The 22,274-nt window shown below is 29.8% G+C and overlaps 2 protein-coding genes across 2 annotated transcripts; one reads left to right on the forward strand and one right to left on the reverse strand.

Annotated features, from left to right (window-relative positions):
• Positions 1 to 5,301: 5,301 nt before the first annotated feature.
• LOC125074634 (neuronal membrane glycoprotein M6-b) lies at positions 5,302 to 7,737 on the reverse strand. The gene has a single exon (XM_047686012.1). It carries the CDS (start codon positions 7,606 to 7,608, stop codon positions 6,859 to 6,861), a length of 750 nt encoding a protein of 249 aa, XP_047541968.1. The 5' UTR covers positions 7,609 to 7,737; the 3' UTR covers positions 5,302 to 6,858.
• A 745-nt stretch (positions 7,738 to 8,482) lies between these two features.
• Positions 8,483 to 21,816, forward strand: LOC125071225 (probable Golgi SNAP receptor complex member 2). The gene is made up of 4 exons (XM_047681336.1): positions 8,483 to 8,794; positions 8,903 to 9,008; positions 9,395 to 9,575; positions 21,228 to 21,816. The coding sequence occupies exons 1-4, from the start codon at positions 8,664 to 8,666 to the stop codon at positions 21,434 to 21,436; spliced, it is 627 nt and encodes a 208-aa protein (XP_047537292.1). The 5' UTR covers positions 8,483 to 8,663; the 3' UTR covers positions 21,437 to 21,816.
• The last annotated feature ends 458 nt before the right edge of the window (positions 21,817 to 22,274 follow it).

The raw sequence follows: 22,274 nt of genomic DNA on the forward strand, positions 1-22,274 counted from the left end.
TCCATTTCAAGACTTCAGGTTGCTACTAAAAATTTTCGGAGAGAAAAAACAATCAATTTCAGCCCAACCCGTTCTTACAATCTGTCTTGTCTAATCACGATTATTGACGCACGGTATATAAAAACCCCGGGATACTTATATTATTTTGCATTCTTACAAAGCATGAATATCGACTATATAGCGGTTAATAACACTGGTCAACAAAATTTTAACTTTTTCGTGCCACATGGACTTTTTTGATATTTTTTTACTTTAATTGGTGATTGTCAGAAAAAATAAACAGTTAAAAAAAATTGCTAGACAAGGGTTTTATTCTATTGAGTAATTTAAAATATTAATAAAAAACACAGACCTCGTAAATCAGAAGTTTATTTTTTTTATAAATTACTTAATAATCTAAAATTATCCTTAATATTTAGCTTTTAGTTGGTCTCTTTTAATTGTCCAACACTAATCTGCTAACATATTTGGGCTCCATTTGCTCTGGTATCGCTTTTCCATATTAGAAATGTCGTGATGGAACCTCTCACCGTGCTCGTCGCTGACAGACCCTAAATTGTCAGGAAAAAGATCCAGATTCGAGTCTAAAAAATGGATCTTAAGTGCTATGTTGCAACCCAATGATATGACAATAACAGCTCGCTAACCAACTCTCTGTAGCTGTCACTCTTGTGGTTACCCAAAAAATTTGCAACAACGTTTTTTAAAGCCTTCCATGCAGATTTTTTCTAAATCGCTTATTATTATTATTAGACTTTCATTAACTCCCTAATTTGAAGGCCAACAAAAATACCCTCTTTTATCTTTGCATCACTTATTTTAGGGATTTTTTCTTTTAGATACTAAAATCCACTCCCATTGCCTTCACAATTTTTTTTATCAATCCTGATAGCTGAAATCTGAATCCAGCTGAAGTCCCAAGTAATAGTGCAACAACTTTAAGATCACCACAGATTTTGAAGGAATATATATTGTTAGTGATTAGACAACAGACATGAGGGGCAGATTTGTATTGAAGGGCGACAGAAAAACCAAAACATTGGTGATAACATTCCAACACAAGATTCGTAAAACTTCGTCGTTGTTTTTTGAATGTAAGTTCTCTGCAGACATAACAAAAAGAGTTAGGATCATTATTACACTTCCGCGACATGTTCACAGGGTTGACAAATCACAAAAAAGTGTTCAAATTCAACGACAAATATTTTTATAACGATTTACTTGTAAGCGTTTCTGTTAATTTACTGCCGTAGAACTAGTTATGAGTATTACCGTATCACAACAAATATGAGGCTAATTGACTTATGATAACTGTGATTTAATAATGAGGGAAGATTGATAAAACAAAATTAGCTATTAAAGTTCGTGTGGCAAAACCAGTGTTGACCAATGTAATCCGGCAAAGAAGTACTAGAGCTGCAAACTTGTTTATTAAAACATAGTACCTACCTATTAATCAATTGAGATCCGCATTAAAAATATTATTTTATCAAATCAACAACAAATATTTCACCTACTTTGAAATAAGTACATATACCTATGCGTAATTGCAGCAATATAAAATAAATGTTTTCCGAGAAATAAATAATTTCACACTGAATAGTACTATAATATCATAATGTATACTATAAATTCCAAATTAGACGTTATAAAATAAATAAACCACTTTTATATAGCCTATTCCAATGTAGAAGTAGGAATCAAGATAAGCAAACGTAAGATTTACGTATTTCATGCGATTTGCTAATAACTCAACTATATTGTGCAATACTAAGAATTTGTGATTAATATATCTTTATTTATAATATGACAATATTATATTTAACTACATATTTCCACTTTAATTTTACTACCAAAATTCCGATTAGTTGCATTACGATCTAAACGCCACTTTTTAGTAATATATATGTCACCGTAAGATTACAAAAATCGTTAGATTACAATCTGACGAGACAGATTGTAATCTGTCGAAATATTGTGAACTGTGAAATATGATTGCAATTTAACACATTATTTTTCGCTATATTGTAATCTGTCGAAGTCAAACTGTTATATTACAATCTGTCCTGCGTCAAATTGTCAACTGTACAAAAGCTCTTCCTGATTGGCCGGTCTTATTGTAACAGCGACCAATCACGACCAGCCGTTCTTTGTCCCCGTAGAGTTAGGAATGAAATAGAGGTGGCAGTTATATAAAATAAATGCACTTCGAACATTTTTCAATTATTTATTTAGATCACTATTATTTTGTCTTTGAACACAAATTAAAATTAGGAATTATAAAAACTATTAAATTAAAAAAGAAATGTTTTTACTATGACTGAATTTTGTAACGTTATTTTAGTTTAATTTGTTTAGAGAATCAAAAATAAAAAGAGAGATCGTTTTTTTTTGACAAGTTTCTTATAACTTTTGCATTTGAATTTGTTTTGTTTTTTTGTTTGTAAAAGAGTTTTTTTTTTTATTTATAATTAATAATTTATATTATTATTATTTATTAATTTAATTTTTTTAATAAATTTATAAATTAAAATAAAATCTCTTATTGTTGCACGTCAAAGAGCTGTGGCACCGGGAATTGCAAAGAACATTGGCTTTTTTGCAATTGCACCTATTAGAAAAGCATTGGCCATTTTTTATTTTTTTACAATTGCACTGCTTCATGCCCTGCCCACCAACTTTTGGGACTTTAACTAATACAGTTGAACCGGTACTGATAGCTTTAAATTTCTTAGACGACGTAGATATCATTTTATCTGCTACTATTTTTAAATTTATGTGTGATTCTGTTCTTTCTTGTACGATTTTACGTTCATTTACACATATATTGCAAAGCAATTGCGATTCATAGCCCTCCATTTTTACAACTGCAACTCCACATATGGCGTGAAAATTTTTTTTGCAATCTGTACATGTATGAGCTCCAGATGATTCTTTGTTGCATACGTGACACATAAAATGATTTGGTCCTTCAATTTTTACACTAATATCACCTACAAAAGGCAGTACGATAGGTGCGGTGGTTTTTTCTAGGGTGATGATTTCGGGATCGTTTACAATGTTAATTTCTTCTTTTATTAATATTTCATTTCTTGTTTTTCTTTCTTCTTGTTCAATATTCAGAGTGTCAACGTTTGTAATATTTATTGTATTAACGTTTTCTGCTTCATCCTCTTGATCTTTTTCTGAATTTTGTTCTTTGCTGTTATTCATTTCATCAAGCAATTTTTCTACATCTTCTTCATTTTCTAATTTTGATATTATGTTTTTAGATATGTCGGTAGACGAGAGTCCGAGTTTTGGATCCTCGCCAAACAAGGCTTTATACGGAGTTCGAGCAATTGTGGAATGATAGGATGAATTTTTTTGGAACTGAACGAAATAGCACCCAATAGACCAATTAGTAGATTTGTTATCTGTCATCCATGCTCGAATCATATTTTTTACGTCTTGATTTGAACGTTCTATACTTCCTTGGCTTTGCCTTCCATTAACCATTTTACAAGCAGGCCACAAACTGACTATTTCTTTCAGCACAGATGCTGTGAACTCGCGTCCATTATCACTTTGGAGGATGTGAGGACAGCCAACTTCCAAAAAAATTTTAAGCAACTCCATAGCCACTTCTTTTGCTTGTTTGCTTTTAAATGGTCGCAAAAAACAGAATTTGGTTAAATGATCCTGATATTGTAATAACCATTTATACTCATGATCTGGAGATGTTTGGAAATCCACAAGATCTATTTGTCCCCGTCGATTGAAGTCGTCCGAAACCAACGGTTTTACGACTATTTCTTTCTTTCGAAAACTTTTTCTTGAAAGGCATGTTTTACACAAATTTATAAATATTGTGACCGCAAATATTGGCACCAAATATTTATCTTTCAAGGCGTGAACAATTTTGTCTCGACGTCCATGCCCAGTGGCAATATGTGCCTCAAATATCTTTTCATGGTACTCTTCCGTTGAAATTATTTGCACTACGGGATCTGAGATATTCTTTCTTTTCACTATCAAAACTTTCTGGTTGCCAATATTCACTACATCGTATTTTCTTGCATAATGGTAATGCTTGTTTGTTGGCCGCTTACCTTGAGATTGTATTATGCTGTACTCATCTAACAAATTTATTATACTTTGTATTCTTTGATTTGTCCATTCTAATTTTTTACTATTTTCATTATGCCCACTGTAATATTTTTGTAACTCTATAGTAAATTCGTTTGGATTAACAATATCTGTTTTTTCCAAGGTATTTTGTTCACCAGGCTTAATATCCGACATGGCAAATATTATTAAATGAGATCACTTAAGTTCCCACGCATACTAATATTAAAACACGAAAAAATTAATGAAAGAATTTAGGTTACTTTTCGCAATTATTCTTTCGCATATTATTCGGAAACTAACACTAATTCGTTGGTTTATCACTGAAACTGTTTGAAGTTATATTCAACACGAACTCAATTTATAATTACGAAAACACAGTTGTTTACACTCGACAACAAACTAAATAACAAACAAATATGACGGATGCCGGGGAGGCGGGAGGCACATAACGTTCAACCAATCAGCGCGCGAGATGCATTCCGTTCTACGTCAGTTCACAATTTGACCGCTTCCCATCGATAGATTACAATGTAGCGAAAAATAATGCGTTAAATTGCAATCATATTTCACAGTTCACAATATTTCGACAGATTGTAATCTGTAGAAATATTGTAACGATTTTTGTAATCTTACGGTGACGTATAGATATATCATGCTCTCGACCAATGATATCGCATCAATTTTCTGTCAATTGTTGTTTATTAGACTTTTTTCTTATGTTTGGAATATAATATATATTTGAACGTATTTTTAATAGTTTTAAAAGTTATATGTACTATGTTTTATTTATTTACTATGAAAGATTAAAGTAAACTCTTTATTTGTATTTAAAAAAAGTCCACGATTCATGCTTAAAATTTTTAATACATAATTACAGTTCCGCTTATTATTTACTTCATAAATATAAGTCTCCTGTTTGAAATTTAATTACAAAAGTTAAAATCGGGCCAACTAGCTACTCCACGCTTCCATTTTAATGAGCTCGAATAGGGATTGACCCCTTAAGCCCGTCGACAAGGATTCCAAAGGCGACCTACATTCAGATTTTTAATTTTACGTAACAAAAGGTTTGTAATGTAAGCAACATTACAAACCTTTTGTTACGTAAAATTAGTAATAAATACGTTTAATAGTATAATAAACGTATTTTAATATACTAGCATTTTGAATAAACATTAAATCTTCTTGATACTTACATATCATTTAAAGGGATTTTTTGTACATATTTTTACGTCATATTATATATAAGCACTATTATTATTTTCAAAAAGTTATAAAACAAACAACAAAATACAAATATTTTTTTTTATTTTTAGAAAATCCTATACTACTTCAAATAGCTACAAAAATACTAGCAGGTAATAACACCAAGAAGTTCTTATTAATGGATATAACAAGTTTTGAAAATTACTATTACTATATTTATGAATTTAAATTAGATTATCAATCAAATCATGAAATATGGCTTTCTGTATTTGTTAATTAATTTATATATTTCAGTCACCACTTACTTTGGATTTAAGTGCTAATTCCTATAACTAATTATTACAAACTTTATAAATAATGTAAAAAATTTTTTTGTGTTCTTAATAATATTATGTTAAATGCCAGTGTTTTGTTTCATTTGCAGTATTAGACCGTGTCAATATAAAACTAATAAATATAGTGTCACAAAATCTCAATACTTCTAAATACCTTTAAGAAATAATGTTTATAAAACAAATTTAAAAATACACCACATTTAACATTTAAATTTTCCATTAATGAGCAAAATTTTACTGTTATTCGCTTTTTTTGGTGGGCTAAATATAAAGAGCTATGCTTTCTTTTATCTCAAGCTAATTTAATGTAAAATCTTTATCAAAAGAGGTAATTTTTCTACATAATATATAAATTGTCATAATTGACTTACTAATTTTAAACTTTAAATTTGCTTACTATAAAAAGACAATTTTATTTTTTAAAGATTATTGTAATTTTCAAGTAAAAAATTAGAAGTTTCGTCTTAGAGCCATGCTATTAAAAAAAAAACATTAGAAATAAAATTGCCTCATTTATCATAAGCAATTTTCTTATTTTAACTTACAACTAAGTAATATAAATTGTGCTGCCTTATACTATCGTTATTGTACTAAACATTGAACAATTAATTTAATCACTTTTCCCAATTTTACACAGAATATAACATGTTGCCTAAATGTCTTAACAGAAGAATCAATTTTTAAACAATATAAAATGTGAGTAAAACAAAATTAGGTTCTATTATTGTTTCTTAAATTTAAATTATAACAATGCAAATATAAGTATAAAATATTATCTTATCATATTTGAGTTAGGATTAATGGAAGAATCTAGAGCAACAATGCAGGCTATCAGCCCCGTTTAGAATGTAACAAAGGGAATAAAAATAAATATTATCATGCTTTAGCATGTCCAAACATTTTAATTATCTAAAATAATGTAAATAATATATACTTTATAGGGGGAATATTGTTTAACAATTTAAAGTTTAAGGACTAAAGTTAGTGGAATGTCGGGTTACAAAAATAATAATAAATACTGTAGTGGATCGAAGATATGTAAAATTGTATTCAATTTAATATAAGTCATCCACTGAATCAGTCTTTTGATGTTATTTGTAATCTGTGAACACATATATATGACATCTTAAAATGCAGTTATTTTTCTGCTTTGTCACATTTTAGTAGATGCTTCAAGCGAGCGCAACAATGGTGCGCGGGCCATATACTAGAATCTATCTTTTGAAGCATGTAGATCCGGGTTGGTGAGATACTGGAGCTCTTGCAATTCTTGGAACTTTTCATGGTCTCGAATATGAGCATAATTAGCTGATAAGCACATCAAATAATGTACTAAGCTCAATATTACAAGTAAACATGATACCATTGCCAAAATAAACATAAACTCTGCTTTTTCAACATAGTCCTTACAGAATAGTTTTATTTTGTGTGCTTCACAAATTTTCATGTCTTCCTGTTTCACAGAAGATGGGAACATAAAATCGAATTGAGTGAAGTCGATACAGGTCGAATGTTCGATATTTTTCGGTTTCGAGCAAAGTTTCCAAAATATTGTGAACAAGAATGTTGTTATGACTAAAAAGCCCAACAGGATCAGCCAGACGAAAGTCAAAATATAGGTAATTATCATAAAGACTGCGCAAGATATCCTGCCGCCGACCCGAGCTCGCCACGCTCTGTACACCTTTTGTCTTGTTGCACCTGTTGTGAGACACCCTAAGCATAACAACATAAACCCTAAGGCTGCCATACAAGCACTGCCTACAATGAATATCATTTGAAGTGCTTCAATCCATATCAGTCGAAAATGAAAAACTTCGTCAAACATCAAAATTGAAAGCGCTGATCCACGATACATTGTGCCACAAAACACCCCCACGCCCAAACAGCACATAATCGTAGCTATAAGGGTGGCATGAGGTACCCTCGTGAGACATGCTTGACAAGCATCACCCATTATGATAAAAAATCCACTTTTCACTTTCACTTCATAGATAAATACAATAATTGAGGAGTGTTATAAACGGTATTTTCGATTATGTTGAATACCTTTCGAATGAGTGGATGAGTCAAATGTTATGAAACTTGAATTGAACAGAGTGCCACAACTACACAGATAAACAAAACTAAATTACGATAATAATACTTTTCAAAACTGGAATTTCATTAAATTATTATATTTTTAACCTAAGCAATTTAATTAAAACCTTGAAATTTGATTAATTAATACAATTATTTTGCTCATTTAAAAAACTACATTGTCATGACAATAAAGCTTATTGCATACAATGTAATTTTAGTAATTATAAAAGTTATAGCTCAAGACCAATAGCTACAGACGATTGTTTGAAATATAGTAATTGTGGTAATTATGATACAAAAGGTTGACTCTATGACCTCAATCACATTAACATGGAAGAGGTATTATGCGCAAATTGTGAGGCACAATGTTAGGTTAACCTCCTTACCATTGTATTTGATTCAAGTTGTTTTTTCCTTATGAGATGTATTGATCAACAAAATCTATCTACTAAAATAACTGTCTAATTTGAGAAATATTTTTTTTTAATATTAATTATTTTCTTTTTTTATTCGTTTTGTACTTATTCCTAAAATAAGTTACAAAATCAAATAACTGCTAATATACTATACTATTTAAACTTAGTACTTTTTACAATAGGTTTAAAGATGTCATGTAAACTCCTATGATCATAAATATAGTGTTTAAAACTTTAAAATATAATGTGTAATATGTATATTAGCTTTACAGCTACGACTTGTAAAGTGCCACGTCAAAGTGACATATCTGTAGTAATTAGTAAATGACACTGTGACAGTGTGTGAGATTGATAAACATTCAAATGTCTACGTCTAGTCTTATCTATAAACTTAATTACAAATCTAATTGAAAAAGTTCTTTTCTTATAATATCGTTCAGTTAAAATTAAATTATCTTTAATTAGGAAGATAGAAATAGTGGTATGGTTATAAAGTTTTTGTCTGGTGTAAGAAATGGAAACTTTGTATCACCAAACGAGTCAATTAATTCAGGAAACTTCACAATTGTTTCACAAATTAGAATTCGAACCAGATGGGGACAAAATCGAGAATGATATTCAGTCAAAAATCAATGCTATCAATGCGTAAGTTTCCCGTAAAAAATACATTAATTAATTTATAATAATCAAACTACTTGTTAACGCAAAGTAAATAATAGTTTAATATTATTAACATTTTATATTATATTTCAGAAACTGTGAGAAATTGGATATTTTGGTCTTCAAAACTCCTATTAATCAAAGACCAATGGCTAAAATGAGAGTTGATCAGCTCAAATACGACAATAAACATATACAGGTAAATAATTTAAAAAAAAAAGGTTAAGCATAATTTCTATTAAAATTGAAAATGATATTCAGAAATTATCCAGTATCGGACCTATTTGATCTTATTTTGGTATCTGGTTATTATATCTGTTACTGTATGTTGTGTATGGCCAAATAATTATCTGTTTCATCCCTACTTTCTACTATTTTTGATATAGTAGTCTACTTTATTAAGTTTCCTTATGATAGTGACTATTAATATTTGGATACTAAATTTATATTATATAACTGTAAGCATAAATTAAATTTCATCAATATTGGCTTTAGAATTGGCAAAAGTTTCTTTTAAATATGTATTTTACATTTTACAATGTTTTGTTCTGTATGATTCATAAATACAATACTTTATACTTTCAGGCATCATTGATTAATGCCCAGAACAAGCGACGCAGACGTGAGCAGGAGAAGGCAGAGAGAGAAGAGTTAGTGAGTAGAAGGTTCGGGCATGACCACACAGCTATAACGGTTGACTACTTGGCTCAGGAACAAAACTCCTTGCAACATTCACATAGAAATGTTGATGAGATGTTACACACAGGTTTGAATCTTTTTTATAAAAGAAATATTTAAATATTGAAGCAAAATTGATCCATTAGATATGCGCCAAGTACAAGTTGTATCAAATAACAATGTAACGATTTTTACTCAGTTTTGTCGTGGCCAAACTATACACTGGCTTTTTTCGTTTATGGATTTAGTTTGTACAGAAATATCTCTTGAGATAGTATCTTACGCAACAGTTTCAACATTAACCTAAAACAAATTCCCAAAATTGCTTATACATAATTAAGACTTACTTATAATTCTTTATTGTAAAACTGAATACTATTTCACATTCAAAGTCCTTAAGTTTTTAAATTATATTTAAAATATACTTTCAAAATCTACATGAAGAAAACCGTCATTGAGCCATTTAACAATAATAAACTCTTAGTAGCTATTCAGAGAAGCAACAGAAATATACGGCTTCATGGAAATGAAACAAAAAATTAAAAAAAATATATTTGAATATGCAAACATACGTTTTTGTAAGTTATTGCTAAAAAAAGTGAGCAGGTGTTTATATTGCTAGCTCCTGGATAGTGAAATGACAGAAGCGCACGAAGCAGTTAGTGGTATATAGAAGTGGTTGGTTGGAAGCCCGTTGTAATAAATAAATGATAAATAAATAAATAATATGGCGGTACAGCAGAACAACGTTAGGAAATCTGAACCTGTTATTATCGAAAGGAATTCGGTCCATCAATATGCAGTGCTAATGGAATAGTATGCTGAGTATAGTTCTAAATTGATAACCACGACGTAAGTTTCTCGTTGTTAACAGAAGAGTAATCCTTTCTTTAGTGAGCTAGTTTTAAGCTGTACCCTATCTTATTTTATTCACTAATGATATAAGAAATATTCTATTTGGTTTTATTGTCTTAATCTAGCTGCCGCCCGTGGCTTCGTTCGCGTTTTAGGGGTTGGTCGTCAAGTGTCAGAAAAAAGGTCCTATGTCCTTTCTTTGCTTCTCAAACTTGCTTCATAACAATTCTTATCAAATTCGGTTCAGTAATTTGGCCGTGAAAGAGTAACAGACAAACAGAGTTACTTTCGCATTTATAATATTAGTTTATATGAATGCAATAATATTTTAGTAGCATTTTTTTTTTAATTTTCACTTATTTGTGCTAATGGACTAATGGTCTTGTTTGTATGTTCTAACTTGCTACCATTACTTAAATGTCATGTATTGTTAAACTCATATCTGCTTAATGTGATGTTCTAAATGACTTGTTTATTGTAGATACTCTTGTTTTGTTATAAGTGCCAAGAAATTTGTATTAAAAAATGAGGTTGAAGTCGGAAGAGTCCACTGCTATAATATTCGTGTCTAGCATTTCTTTGCTTAAAATTAACAACCATGATAATTTTGTTGTATAAATATAATAATATAGTTAAGAAGGATGCTTTTTCCTGGATATTTAATGGGTTTGCCTTTTAATTCTAATTTCAATTCATACACATCTATTTAAATATGTGTAAAATGTTTTTTATTGATTTACATAAGTATATAAAAAATATTTTCGCGATGGTATAATAGGTATTTTCTTTATAGATAATTTACAGAAAAAAATTAAAAACCAAGAACTATTTTATAAAAGTTTAATTTAATATTTATCGTAGCAAATAACAAAATAATTTTAAGAAACGCGACTTCGTCCAATATTTTTAAAATTATCAACTCTACGGTAATAAATATGAAGTTGTTTGGATATCTATATTGATGTGAATCAAAATTAATATAAATGGAAAATAAACTATCTGTGAAATAACTCATCCGGCGATTTACTCAATTTCCCCATTCAGGCGTTCATTGAGTTTTAACCGCCCTTCCTCGTGTCATCTCGTTACTTCAATTATTATTTTATATTTTGTTTTATTTTTAATTGGAGAGACAACAGTAGTTACAATATCACATCAAAATAAAAAAAAATTACGTTTCAAAATATCTTGGCAAATGTTTTACTATTTACAGGTCACCATGTACATACATTGCACAATATGTATTGAAAATGTAAATTAAACATAATCAATGATTATAGATAAGAATTATAATTAAAGCATTATAATACATTTCTTTAACTATTAAAAAAAACAAAACATAAAATTAGAAATGAACACAAATAGAATTCTTTATTTTTCGGTTGTTCTGAGGGCGGCTATCGTGACATATGTTTAAATCTTTTACTTGATTACTAATGGCGATTTATAACAATATTAAGTATTAACCTAAATATAATGGATTTTTTTTCCTAATTGCGCTCTATATAATCTATTATATATGCGTGATTTAATATGAGGGATGTTTAACTAGAATCTTAATAAAATTTCCGGAGAGTCAATATTATTTTTAAATAAATTAAATAAAAATTTCATTGACATTATTTTTCTTCTATTCTTCAGACTTTGTATATTAAACAGATTGCATCTTTCATTATAAAACAAGTTTATCCTACATATATGTCCTTTTGTCATATTATAGTTAGTCAACACATAATATTACGATCGATAGAAGGCAATTATCAAACAAGATTTTAAAGAAAAAAACCGACTTTAAAATCATATAGAAATAACATAGTAGCAATCGCACTTGATATGTAAGCATTAAAGAGTTTCGTTGCCTGTCTCTGTTGAACGTCATCATCATCATCGTCAGACCAATACTAAATTTTATTGGGGCCCTTTCGGAATAGGTCTTTTTTGGACTAAAGAGTATTTTGCTAATCCGTCTGTATATGACGGAGTTATGTCAGAACACACATAAACAATATAAACATCAAAATTGAGGAATTCCTTTTTTGAAATCGATTAAAAACTATTCGATTACTACTGAAATTAGAGCATTTACATAGCGCGGATCCTCCACTATATTCCAATAGCAGAAGGATTAAAGGTAAACAAACCTTAGATTTGCATATTCCACGCGACTTGCCGCTCTGTTTATGTACTACAGACAGATTTTCATTAATATATCTTTATTTATGATACAACACTATTCCATTTATGTATATCCACTTTAATTTTACCTCCAAAGTTAAAATAGCTTTGATAACAACCTACAATGGATTGTTTTAGATCTGGACCAAGGATGGCGTGAGATATCAAGGTCTATTGAGATAACGATGTTATCATCGTTTAATTGTTTAAATAATATATAAATTAAAGGTTTTACGGGAATAATATATCACGTGGACAGACTCATAGTAAACAGGTAGTATTATGTTTTAGTTTTTTATACATATATATGTGTATAAAAAACTCGCAAATTAACTTACGTACCATTATAATGCGGATGTTGAAACTTGTCTGTAACTTGCCTTGCAATATTAGTAGGATTTAATAATTTCCTTATAAATATTACCGAGCGTTAGATTGCTTGGCAGTGTCCTAGCTGAATTCCTACATTAAAATGTTAGCTATGTGTATAAATGTTATTAGTTAATACGACTTAGTAGTAATATTTATAACATCACGTTTTCCTTGGGTACTTGTGACATTTACTTTTCATTTTCATTGCAATCGGTTCGCAGAAAACGTTTTTAATTTATTTATTATAATTCAACGTGATGTTGTCTATTATATACTCGTATAAAGAAGGAAAATTTGTTTGTTTGTGTGTAGGGGTTAATCTTCGGAATTAATAATTCAATTTAAAAATATATTCGCTGTTAAAATCTACATTATTCCTGAGTCAATAGATATTTATGTCATATAATTTCAGTTATAAATGAAGTGGATTCGTGCGAAACCGGGGCCGGTAATTATGTAAAATAATTTTATTTCTTTATTATTGCAATATAAAAATAGATGGCATTCTTGTTACTTGTCTATAGTTACTTTTTTAATGATAAATACATATACATACATATATTAAGTACCGAAAGCAAATAGCTTAATTAGCCATTCTATTAACAACCTAGCCTTTTTACAGAGCGGCCCCGTTCAATTAACATTGGGGCAATACATCTTCTGTAATAAACGGAGATATTCACTAGGAAGATTCGGGTATACAAATTATTAAGTTTTTTCGTTAATTGCCTGAAAGATTATTGTTGATGCAGTCGGAAAATTCATCTCGACTGGGCCCTTATACACTTGCCCTGCATGAACCGATAGTGTTATTTGTATTACAATATGAACGTTTTACGTAGGCATATGTTTTACTGGTACGAAGTGTCGTGTACCTAGTTATACAATGATAAAAACAATACCTATGTACTATTTAAAATGAATATAGAATTCTTGACAAGGTATTTACGGCGAGTTAGATAGTTAGGCATATTAATGAGATCAGTAATGTCGAAATTTCGAAACGACTGTACTAAGGTAGAACGCGATTAACTAATTTAAAATTAACATTGTCATCATCATCTTCATAAGTATAATATCTTATATACAGCTATTACTTATTTTTTGTTGTAAGTTGAAAGTGTCAGCTGACTGAATAAATGACTGATAATTAGAGCACATATTAGCTTGATCAATACAGTCAGACTGTAACAAAGCTTTTGCTAAATGTCGCTCTTTTAAGGAGAAGGTTTAAAGTTTATAGACCACGCTTATAGGCCATACTTTAACAACGTTATAATATACTGCATAAGACGTCCCAAATTTAACTCCTTATCAACGATAAGGTGTTACCAACTCAGACAAAAACAAAATATATTTGGGTCCTATAAGTTCGAATTATTTTATGAATGTAATGAATGAAGTTATATTTATATAATACTTGTACAAATAAAAAATAGTTGTAGATTTTGTTTAGAAACTGTACTATATCGGATGATTGTATTGCGGTTTTTAATGTATGCTTGTTGTGCACCTAATATCAATGAAATTTTCCCACATGTGGTATCTACGAACTCGCACTGGAGCAGTGTGGTGGACTAAACTGCAACCCTTTTTTTAAAGGGTTAGGAAGCCTAAGCCCAGCTCTGGGTTATGTCCGTCTAGAAGGGTACTACTCAATTAGTCAGATATCTCATCGCTAATTATTGATTTGAATTTAGATATCTATGATTTAAATAGTGAGTGACCCAGAATATTTAGAAGCTTGAGCCCGTAAGGGATCTAATAACTTAGATCTCTTGGTTAGCGGCACTATGGCGATGTGGAAAGTGGTTAATATTTCATACAGTTCCAATATCTAAGGGCAAAGAAGATACCAGGTGAAAAGATATCTTATATATCTTCCTAAAAAAAAAAACACGTGTTTGTGTTGTCTTTTTACTGTGCCAATGTTAATAGCCTAAAGTAACGGCATATATAATTGCTCAATATCTTCTCGGCGTTTCGGTTATATAATTAAATATTAAACAAATGTTCAGCTATCGTCCTTCTTTTCGTGTCTATCCTAGGAGACTCGGCCACGGCAACGTGTTGCTGTGGATACGTTATACGTTGAATTATATCGTATGATAATGTTTAGCTATAAACCTTTTCGGAGACACGCTGAATATAATGGTAAATTTTATGTCAGATTATTCAGCGGTTTTTCCGTGATGTGAGTTAAAAAAAAACAGAGATCTTTTTATAGATTTATGTAGAGGATACCTACGTGATGCAGAAAAATAATGTACGAACGTATGATATTTGGCAAAGTTAAAGTTTCTATGAAGAAGGATTACAGAAAACTAAAATATATTAAATTAATATATATATATTTTATTTTACATTATACACATTATCATAAGTTAGACATACAGATAGAGATATTAACCATTCAATATTGGTAGTTTTGTTCTCACTACAATAACAACATAGGTTATATGAAGGTAAAAAATCACTGTCAAATCAATCAATAAAATGTTTCATTGTAATAACAAGGTATCATCCAGTGGAGCCTCACTTTTTTATTTTTCGAATCAATGTATCTTATATTTTTGTTTATGAATGACGAAATGGTTGGATTTCAACCAATGAGCTACTAGTTATGTTAAATAAAATTATTTTTAGATATACCTATATAACATATTTAAAATATCCATGTATTAAAAATGTATGGTAATTCTTGGTTGAATACGAATAAGACTTCATTATTAAAATTTAGAAATTAATTTGAACAGTTTGTACTTATGTCGTTCACCTTAACCTGTGTATGTTGTAAGAATTAATAACCACATTTAATACTTAGATATTTTTAAATCTTAAATTATAATAAATAATTCATAATTTGTTTACGAATCTGCAACCTTTGATCGGACGTTGTCCTTCACCGATTCATTCGATATCACGTATAATAAACAATGTCTCGTCGCCGCGTCTGTCTGTCTGAACGCGAAAACTACGGAATAGATTTGAATACCGATTTTATCAATGGACGGAGGGATTTATATGTTAGTAAATTGGTTGAAAGATTTCGGAAGAAATCACATCAACTGGGACCAACTTTTGACAGCGTGCGCTGATTTAGGTACAGAAGAGTTTAAAGTATTACGATATATAGAGGTTTTAAGAAGATCCTTACTCTACTACTAACCGTTCGAAGTCGGGACTGATAGTTCGTTTAATAATTATGTTTCTGACTGTAATCGATAAATCTAAGATAATCGGTTTTTTTTTCAGTTTGAATTTTGAGTATTTTTTGGTTAAATGCGTGACAGAAACGAGATAACTTTAACAATGTAATATTTCATTAAAAGCAAGGAATAAAATTGCTTTTATATAGGTGATCACTTCCAACAGAAAAAGATCGACTTGAACGTAAACTTTTCTTTGGCTCAATCCCATTTTAAGCATTTCAAGTCGTTGTCAGTCAGTGCATGCATGACAAGGACTTGAAATTTTATTTTGAACCTGTGGTCTTCGGTTAAGATTGATGTGGTCACTATGTATCCACTAGGCCATGTCGGCATGTATGAGATATAATGCTTAAAATCAATTGTTATATGGAGTTAAGTATAAACTCGTGTTACTCTCTTTTTAATATAATGTTGTACACAACTGAATTAGTTCATTTATATATCTTAGATTACGTATTATGCACGCACTTTGACAGGACAACACACGCTGGCGAAGCCGCGGCCGAAACTAGCTGGAATACTTATAGCTATTGCAACCTCTAAGTATATAATAAACTGTTTACCTATTTCTAAAATACAGTAAAATAATCATACAATAACAAAAACCATTTTTTACCCATCAGTATATAAAAAAAGTTAAATATGACATAAATATCTATTATTGTTTTGGATTAAGTCTCTTTTTTGACGAAATTCGACTTATATATTTTTGTTCAAGTCTATGTTACATATCACCTTTCAATATATACTATTCTTTAATTTATCTCTTTTAATTATAACAACTATACTATAATTAAGATACGTTTCGATGTTCACGAATAAATACATGATTATGTGATCTACGTGTGATATCGCATAATGCATATGTGTGTGTAACTGTGTATTAATGTATTGGTCATACACACAACACTAACCCAATCAGTTCATTGTGTGTTATTTATATAGACACTACGTGTAGTTTTTTTAAGTGTGACTATCATTTTTATTATTTTTTCCTTTTATCGAGAGTAAATTCACACTTATGACGTCAATAGTCTAGATTAAAAGCAGGCGAAACTGCTAAGTGCTAGTGCTACTTATGTTGTGATAATATATAGTGTATGTATGTATATAGGTTCAGTCGTTTTTTTAGTTAGGCATTACAAAAAATCTTCTCTTTATTTTATAGATTGAACTGTTAAAACAGTAGTTGTTTATAAAAAAAAATCTAATGACAATACAAAATACTAGCTGCTCTGCCCAACTTCAGATGTGTAAAATTCATAAAAAATATCAGATTACCCTTAAGATTGCATTATTAAATAAATCTATATTTTTATAAGTTCAGTTTTCTAGACTCGCAGTGATTAGTCTCAGTTAATTTTTGCGGTGCTATTTTTATAAGATTGTCAGTTGTTTTAAATAGATTGCTAGAAATATAATAATAGTAATGATTTACCGAGATTAAAAGACGTTTAAGATGCTAACGTGACTATTGTTTTTTTCGTAATAACCATTGTTTCGAATTTTCATTGGCTTTTTTTTGTATTTCCGGTTATTATTGTATAACGCAATCTATTATACTATACATGAGACTTGATAGTTTGCCATGTCGTGTCTTACTTTCTACCAGGGCTATGTGGCTGTCTTGCTCTGTTTTTTTTTTATGAAGTAGTTAGGACGAAGGCAAATGGGCCACCTAATGGAAAGTCATCATCGCCCATACACATGGCGCTGTGTGAAATATTTTCTTGCATTACCGATTCGCCTCTAAACTTGGGAACTAAGACGTTCCTACTGCTTTAGTTACACTGGCTTCCGTACAACAATACTAAGATATTGAATATGCGATAGATGGGTCGTACCCAACCAGACTGGCTTGCATAAAGACCAACCACCAAGTGCTTGTTAAATATACCTATTTTATATGAAGTATACTTAACATGTAATGTTCTATGAAGTCTATACTTCATAGAACGTGTTCAAACGTGTTACATAGCGTGTATGGTTGCCATTGCAAATATCAACAGATCTCTTATAAGAAATACGTTGATTCGCACAGTTTCCACTATCAAATTTAAATTTACAATATTTTTGTTGCATTACGTAGATACATTTTTGTTTACATAACGAAATTAATTCTAAGTTTTGCGAGATTTTGAATTTGATTGGGCGCTGCTGTTCACTATTTCTAACTTCTTCTTTTATTGTTATCATTTTCTATTCTTAGAACACCAAGTCATAAGTATATATTTTTAGAACAAAACAAATATGTCGTGCTTTAATGCTGTTTGTCGAGAATCGAATTATTCAATTAATTAGACTAAAAAAGAACGGCAAAATGCTCGAAAATAATTCAATTTCGCTAATGACGTCATTAGTGAACTTAAAAAAAAACAGCTCCAATACAGAGTTCTTATTACTTTATTTACCTCAGGCCAGTTTCGTGTTTTATTATTTTATATTAAATTCTTTTAATGATTCGTGACCACTTTTTGTTTAAATAAAACGTGAAAAATATTGCTTTTTTTTAATACGTTTTTATACAGTTTTAATAATAAGAATATATATATATATATTTATATATATATATAAATATAATTATTTTATATATATATATATATATATATATATATAAGTTATATAAAATACTAAAATACGGCTTGATGAGTTATACGATTACCTAAATTTGACTTTGAATTCGTTACCATCATTCGCTTAAAAAAAAACGCCTCCAAGTGGGGTGTCGTAGAGTTAGTTATATTTATAAGACAAAGGAAGCTAACCACTTGCCTGACGCTAAATCTTTCGGCAATCAATTTCTTACATTGGCTGGTTAAAGCGCTTTGTAATAAACATTGGCTCTTATGACATTTATGGGTGTCGATTTAGGTAGGGAAATATCGTTAAGAAATAAATTAATATCCTTATAAATTTGAACGCGTTTATCACAGCAATTGTCATATTATATCTATCCTATGTGCCTGTTAATTTAATAAGGGTCTACCCCTTTATATAGAATTAAACGCATGCTAAGCCGTAGAGCAAAGCTAGTAACAAATCGTAACGTTACGATTTTGTATTTATTTATTTGTCATATTAAATTATAAACAGTCAGTATAGAAAATAGTTCACGTCACAAAACATGGCGATGAGAATGGTAATAATAAAAATACATATATATATATAATGTGAAACGTATTATAATCATAAAACCGCTTGCGGTCATGTGGCAAGGCCGTGCATGTTAAGCTCGTATTTTATAATATTATTATTTTTATATAAATACTTCATACGTGGGAATAATATAAAGTGCGCTAATTATGAACGGGTTGATTTGTACAAAGTGCAAAGTATCATTTATGGACTTACCACATTTTGGATGGGACACAGTGACCGAACTTGACACTTGACACTAGTTAATTGAGGTAATTATTTTTCATATCGTCTCTACGTTGTAACTTTTTATTCGTGTAACATTTTATTCACATTTGATTAAAAAAGTTTGACAAATATAACTTTGATATCAAAGTATTGGATCAGATTCGAAAAGCTGCTCACGAGATCGGCGCGCGTCTCGTTCCCACAACACCGTATAAACAACATCATAAGACAAATGCTTAATTATTTCTGAGTTGAAGTTAGTAAAGTAATAGTAATGTGCTCTGTGGATATTAAATGCTATCGAAATAGTTGAATACCTACGTATTTAATAGTGAATTATTATTGGTTGTCAAATTACCTTCCGAATTATTAAAAGTGACATGAAATAGCCTTGAAATATTAAATAAATATTAATTATTCATTACGTTTTTAGAGCTATTCGCCTGTGATGTGATTTGTATTAGAGATGAAAGTAATTTGACCTTTTTCTTCTAATACTCAGCTTTAAATATGTACTTTATTTAGTCAGTGTCTGCACTAGTTGAGTGCAATATTCTGTCAATGTCAAAAGATACTATTTTAGATTTACGTATCCTGTACATTTTCATGTTTTTTTTTAAAGTGACGTTAAAGTATTTCCAGCCAATAGTATGACATTTATTTATGATAAAAAATGATAAATAATATAATTAATAAAGTAATTAACTATAATTAGTTTCCATTGATAAATTATACATTTAAAATGTAATCTACTTCATAAAATTTTAAAAAGTTTGACTGACATATAACGCACCGTCTATACTGGTGGGTCCAACAGGATAAAATTTAGCAAAGGAATTCCTTATAGAACGTAAACGAAAGAAAATGTTTTTCAAAATATCTCCAAAGGGATGAATGTTTGTATGGAAATTCGTTATCGTTGGTGTAACAAATATGAAAATCGGTAATAAGGCTTCAATTTATGGAAAGATTCCAGTCGTTATTATAGTGATTTTGTAAATTTACCATCAATGAAGCGTTTTTTATGTAAGACGGGCAAATGACCACTTGACGGTAAGTGGTCACCGCCAAAATATTTGTCATTTCTTTCTTCACAAAGCGCTACTGCCATGGGAGCTAAAACGTTTTGGCCTTTATGCAAAAGCGCAAAAACAACAATATATTTATTATTAATATTCTAATAATATTGTAGATAATACACGTTTTAAAAGCAATCAAGTGGACTAGTTTAACTTTGTTTTAAATCGCCAAACAATTCGCAACTTGAATTATCCTCTTTAAAACTTACTAACATTTCGCCATGATCTTAAATTAGATGTAATAGATAAATTTATAATTACGGACGTCTCTATATTAAGCGCAATCACAACATATCAAATCAACAGTAGGTATAAGTTTAATAGTTTTACTTTAAAATTAAACATTACGACGCGTTTCGTATCGATTGACATAATTCGTTAGTAGAAAATACTAAAATGTATATAAATTACTTATTTGATATATCACTTGACCAAATATTAATATGAAAATAGCTGCGTTTCGAATCTAATTAATTTGTCTTAGCAAGCTGATTTAAATATTTTATGTTGAAACACGAAAATTGTAACGTTAATTATCACCGACTTGATATCTATAACCCGAGTGTTGCAGGATCATATCCTGTTCTTACGCAACTCTTAAATTCATAATAGTTATGAAATTTTAGTATTGAAAGTCTATATATTATGTAACTAACATCATAACCAATATTTATTTATTTACAGGTTCAAATATTTTGGAGACGTTGAGGTATAACCGCGAAACCTTGAAAGGTGCCCATCGTAGGTTAATAGACTTGGCCAACACGCTAGGTCTCTCTAACGCTACGATATCGCTGATTGAACGAAGAGTTGCTCAGGACAAATACGTATTATTTGGTGGAATGTTCGTCACTTTGGCAGTGATTGTACTTGTGATCATATATTTTGTATAATTAGTATAAATATACAATGCTTATTCCAATCGCAGGAGGAGCAGAGACGATATACAACGTCGACATTGAACTGATGAAACAGCATTGGTCGAGATATCGATATTATGATATTCATAATGGATTTGCTTAAAACTGGAATCAGGATCTAGTTGTAGTCCATAATATAGCAGAGCTATTAGCAAATCGCATGGAATATATAAATCTAAGGTTTGTTTATAATAATTTACTTCTTCTGTGATTGGAATGGACTATATAATAAACTACATATGTAACCGTATAGCGTTACATAGCAACGTTATAAGTAAATAAATTGTATTTATGGTTTGTATAAGTGTTTATGCTTTTTGAAAAGGAAATATTAAAATATACGATAATTTTTTTATGTGTTTAATTTATTCCTTCTAAATAAATATGTGAAGGTTAATAATTAATGTGAAATTAATTTAATTAATTCTTATTGAGACTTAAAAGTCAACTTATTTTCTGATATTTTTTTGTGATTTAAATATGGTAATGTTTTGTCGCTTTTCAAAGCATTATAATTTTAATTTCAGTGAGCTGGAGGAATTTTTCATATAACTAACTTAATTTAAGGAATCTTAAAATTGACGTAAGTGACGTAAATGTGTGTACGTAAGCGCGTGAGAAGTTCTACTTCTTCGGCGTTATAAAAATTGTTATAAATACATGCAAATAATATAATTAATTATTATAAGACTTGACACGTAACAGCGGCGGCGACTTCATAATATAAGTTTCATGTCAAATGGGGCTTGGCCACCATAAAAAATCCCTTTTCATTTTTACGTAACGTACCTAAAGAAGTATAACTTCAAAA

The sequence above is a fragment of the Vanessa atalanta genome, chromosome 2, assembly GCF_905147765.1.
Source record: "Vanessa atalanta chromosome 2, ilVanAtal1.2, whole genome shotgun sequence".
NCBI lineage: Eukaryota > Metazoa > Arthropoda > Insecta > Lepidoptera > Nymphalidae > Vanessa > Vanessa atalanta.

Excerpts from the sequence above, each read along its gene's own strand:
- LOC125071225 (XM_047681336.1), top strand. The coding sequence starts at position 8,664 with ATGGAAACTTTGTATCACCAAACGAGTCAATTAATTCAGGAAACTTCA. Across the intron at positions 8,795-8,902 it reads AAAATCAATGCTATCAATGC|AAACTGTGAGAAATTGGATA; the intron begins GTAAGTTTCCCG and ends ATTATATTTCAG. Across the intron at positions 9,009-9,394 it reads ACGACAATAAACATATACAG|GCATCATTGATTAATGCCCA; the intron begins GTAAATAATTTA and ends TTATACTTTCAG.
- LOC125074634 (XM_047686012.1), bottom strand. The coding sequence starts at position 7,608 with ATGGGTGATGCTTGTCAAGCATGTCTCACGAGGGTACCTCATGCCACC.